This window comes from Aplidium turbinatum, chromosome 15 (assembly GCF_918807975.1).
Source record: "Aplidium turbinatum chromosome 15, kaAplTurb1.1, whole genome shotgun sequence".
Taxonomy (NCBI): Eukaryota; Metazoa; Chordata; class Ascidiacea; order Aplousobranchia; family Polyclinidae; genus Aplidium; species Aplidium turbinatum.
The window spans coordinates 5,986,225-5,990,259 of record NC_137486.1 but is presented as its reverse complement, the minus strand read 5'-3'; the positions used below and the strand labels follow the sequence as shown (position 1 = coordinate 5,990,259).

The 4,035-nt window shown below is 40.4% G+C and overlaps 1 protein-coding gene across 1 annotated transcript; it reads right to left on the bottom strand.

Moving 5' to 3' along the window:
* On the bottom strand, nucleotides 1-1,016 carry LOC145784736 (uncharacterized). Its single transcript, XM_082596589.1, has 2 exons — nucleotides 876-1,016; nucleotides 1-783 (listed from the first exon to the last, which is right to left on the bottom strand). Exons 1-2 carry the CDS (start codon nucleotides 1,014-1,016, stop codon nucleotides 1-3), a joined length of 924 nt encoding a protein of 307 aa, XP_082452715.1.
* Between the last annotated feature and the right edge of the window lie 3,019 nt (nucleotides 1,017-4,035).

Genomic DNA, 4,035 nt, shown 5'->3' with positions numbered 1-4,035 from the left:
TTACGGTCCGCGTCGTCGCTCATATAAGGAAATTCGAAATGTATTGGGTTGTATGATGTCTGAGGGGGAGGGTTGTTTGCTTTGTCGATGTCGTCGTCGTCTGGGTGGTTGTTTAAGGAAGTCTTTGGGGTATCCGTTTTCCCTGATTGTCTTTTCGAATTCAGTCAGGTGTGGTGCTGCTTTATTGGGTGAAGAACATCTATCCCTTCTTCTCTGTATTTCGTTTAAGAGTATGGTCTTCTTAGTGCTTGTGGGTAGGGCCGAGTCGAAGTGTGGGAGTAATTTTGCCTTTGCTTTTTTCTGGTAGAACTCGTGGTGGACTGTGCCGTCTTTGTCGATTTTTATGGTGAAGTCCAGAAGTGAGATGGTGTTGTCTGCTGTTGGTAATTCTATTTCAAAGTTGATGGCTGGGTGCGCTTGGTTGAGAGCATTTTGGATAGCTAAGGCTTCCTTATTGTTGACTGTCAGCAAGAATGTGTCGTCAACGTATCGTCTGTAGAGGGTGAGGTTTGTCAGGTTCCGCAATGTTTGCTTTTCAAGGGTGTCCATGAAGAGGATGGCGAGGACTCCAGATACGGCGTTTCCCATTGGTAGACCGTCAACTTGGCTATAGAACTTCTCCTTGAATGTTAAGACATTGTTCTGAAGGATAATCTCGAGGAGGGAACCGATCTCTTCAGGGTGGAACGGGCTGCTTGTGTTCTTCCTGTCGATAGTTTTTGGATTACGTTGTTGATCGCTTCCTTTGGGGGGATGGAGGTGTACATTGCTGTCACATCCAGGCTGAAAGGGAAGTTGAATTTTATCAGGGTATCTCGTGGCATGTCTCTGAGTTGGTTGAGGAGTTCTTGGCTGTTTGTAAGGTGTGCCGGAACGTCTTTCAATAGGGGGTTGAGCAGGGTGCAGACTAGGTGTGACAGTTTGGCGGCTGGTCCGTTTTTACTTGAGACAATTGGACGGATCTTGATATCAGGTCCTTCTTTGTGAGTCTTGATCAGGTGGTAGAATCGTGGCATACTTGAGTTGTTGGTGATGTAAGATCTGGTCACGTGATGTGGTAGTTGGGCTCTGGTGGCTATGGTCCTCCACGTGCTGTTAAGCTTTCGTTCGATGGTTTGCGCTTTTGTGATCCTTGAAGTTTTGGGTCGCTCAGGTGTTGTTGGGCTGCTGCTTCGTAGCGTTCTGTTTCGATGATGCAAAATTCACCGCCCTTGTCGCTGGGAAGATAGGTCATGTCCTTGGCTTTTAAGCTTTTGATGGTCGAAAAGTCCTTCTTTGAGAGGTTACTACGTGTGTTTGTGACGGAAGATGTTTTCAGAATGTCTTGGATCTTGATTGACGCAATTCGTAGCTTGTGTTCTAGTTCTTCACTCGCTTGCGGTGGTTTGTGAAGGTCATCGTTGCGAGGGAACCGTGGTATTCTTGTCGATGGATCGTCGTCGCCATTGGTAGATCGGTGCTTATTTTCAGTGTATTCTCTCCATCGGGCTTGGTATGCCAGTTTACAGAAGGACGTTGTGATGCTCAGTAGGCTATGGTTCGTTCGTCTGGTTGCTTCTTGATGGCAAATTTCGGTCCTTTCATGAGCAGGGTTCGTTCTTGGTTGTTGAGGGAATTTGATAGGTCAGTGATAGGAAGGGATGTTCCTTGATTGTTTGTCGTGGTCATGTTATGCGATTGGTCCTTTGGTAGTCTCCGGTTTAGTCTGTTTTTGTTGCGGCTTTTACTGTCTTGGAATACTAATTTGCTGCTTTGGATTATTTGTTCCGCGTGGTCTGGTTCTTTGTCCTTGATTGTATCGTTGAGTGTGTATAGCTCTTTTACTTGGTTAGCTGATATCCGGTATAGGTGACGGATCATTTTGGAGATGATAAGGTCCTTTATTTGCCGCCTTGCATCTTGCCGTACGGGTGCGTGAACATTCCTGGTAGTTTCAAATTTTCGATTGTCTTCTTAAACTTTTTTTTAACACGGACCCCTTGAAAAAAATTTTGGTTTACGTGGACCCCCTTTTATGGCCTAGTCCGAGAAACTTTCTAAATCAGCATGAATTGGACATGATGTAGGCTAATAAAATTAAAATGACTTGGTAACAAAATTTATTTCCATTTGAATAAGGACCTTCTGATGATCCTCTTTTTAGGGTAAAACAGGCTGCAAGGGTAGGTATAGGCCTACAGAGTAGTAACTATACGTATTTGATTTGAGGTAACAAAATTTATGTTTTATTAAATTTAAGAAATAGCGAATGCAGATTGTTTTTCAATATCTTCGATTTAATTTCATTAATGTGAAGGATGCTGTTGTTTGTCTTCAACAAAAATATAAAATTGTGGCTTCGTCTTTGATAGGGCAACACCAACACGCATGCCATTCTTTGCATCCAACCGGCTTCGACTCTTTGTTTTGATAGCTACCAAGGAAGAAAATCATGACTCACATAAATAATTAAATATGTAGTCGCAAAAGGGATTGCAGCAGCCATGGCTCTGTTAACCAAAAGGAGATAGGCTATGCATAAACCTTTCACAATCTTAACTTAGCCTAGCTGACGTCTAGCTTAGTTGCAACTGACGGAATTTTTTTGCAATGTTCAAATAGCAGCAAAAACAACAATGTGGAAAGTGGCACAATCAACGTACGCAACAAAAAACTGTAGCCTACGTAGCAAATAGTAGCCTACAATGCGATAACAATTATCTGGAAACGCCAAACTAGAAATCATCAACGTTGTTTGAAGTTAATATCTTTTCCTTTAAAAAATTTATTCCATTTTTGAAATTATGCACTAAGACTTCCATTGGGTCTTCATGGACCCCCTAAAACTAGTCCGCGTACCCCTTGGGGGTCCACGGACCCCAGTTCAAGAACCCCTGGCTTAAAGGGCTGTTTACAGCAAAGTCAGCAATATAATTGAAAAAATTTCAAAACACGCAAAATGCTTGAAAATTTATCAGTAATCTTAAGCGATATTGGTACTGGTGTAGCGATTCATTATTTCATCATATAAATTCCCTTTCTTTAACTAAATGAACCATTTCAAACCATGCGTAATTTCCTAAAGAATTGTAATTTTCCATTTAATCTGCTCCCGAAGTCAATAAGAAAAACGGAACTGATGATTATAAAATGACTTGTTCGCATTTGGCGAGAGCTCAGTTAGACCAGTTCAGCTCTCAGAAAAACATTAAATTGATTGTTTAATTAAAATGTAATAACTCGTGATAATGTTTCACGATCCTGTAATTTCATTATTCTGTACTGTTTAAATTCAAATTGTGTTAATTGTGTTATAGACCTACAACATTATACGAACACCTTCTGATAACTTGAAATTATAATTCGAATAACAATTGTGTGGAAATTAGATAATGGAGTCAGACAGGCGCGAATCTAAGAGTTTTTTTCGGGGGGGGGGGCCAGAAAATTTGAAAATCAATTAAAAAGAAAGAAAAAGCTGAACAGATATGAGCAATGATACTACGACATATACAATATGCTATAAAATAGACATTAAAACAACCATTTTCATCAATTGTGATGCCGAAGGACTAATATCAGCTGTTTAGAAGCATATCAAACCATTTGATGCGGAAACATACAATTTCTACAATTTTTCACAAAATTTCGGGGGGGGGGGGCCGGGCCCCTTGGGCTCCCCCCATAAATCCGCGCCTGGAGTCAGATATATAAATTAGACAAATGAGTGTGAATATCCTTGAGACAAACAGAGTTTCATTAGACAGCCAGTTACCTAATAAATTAACGTTTTAAACCATCGCTTAACATTCTCACGCGTAAAATAAGTATAACTACACTGGTAGTAAAAATGTGCATAGGCTACTGTGAAATCCATCAAGCTTGTCCAATTAGTCGTGTTTGTTTTAGAACAATAACATGATTATCGTAATTTAGGCCTACTGATAATTTTTTTTGTTTTCTTTGTGAACACTATAATTAAAGCAATAGCAGAACGCTGAGTTGTTGAGATAAGAATTACAATATAGGCGCTGTAATAATGGGAATAAAAATATT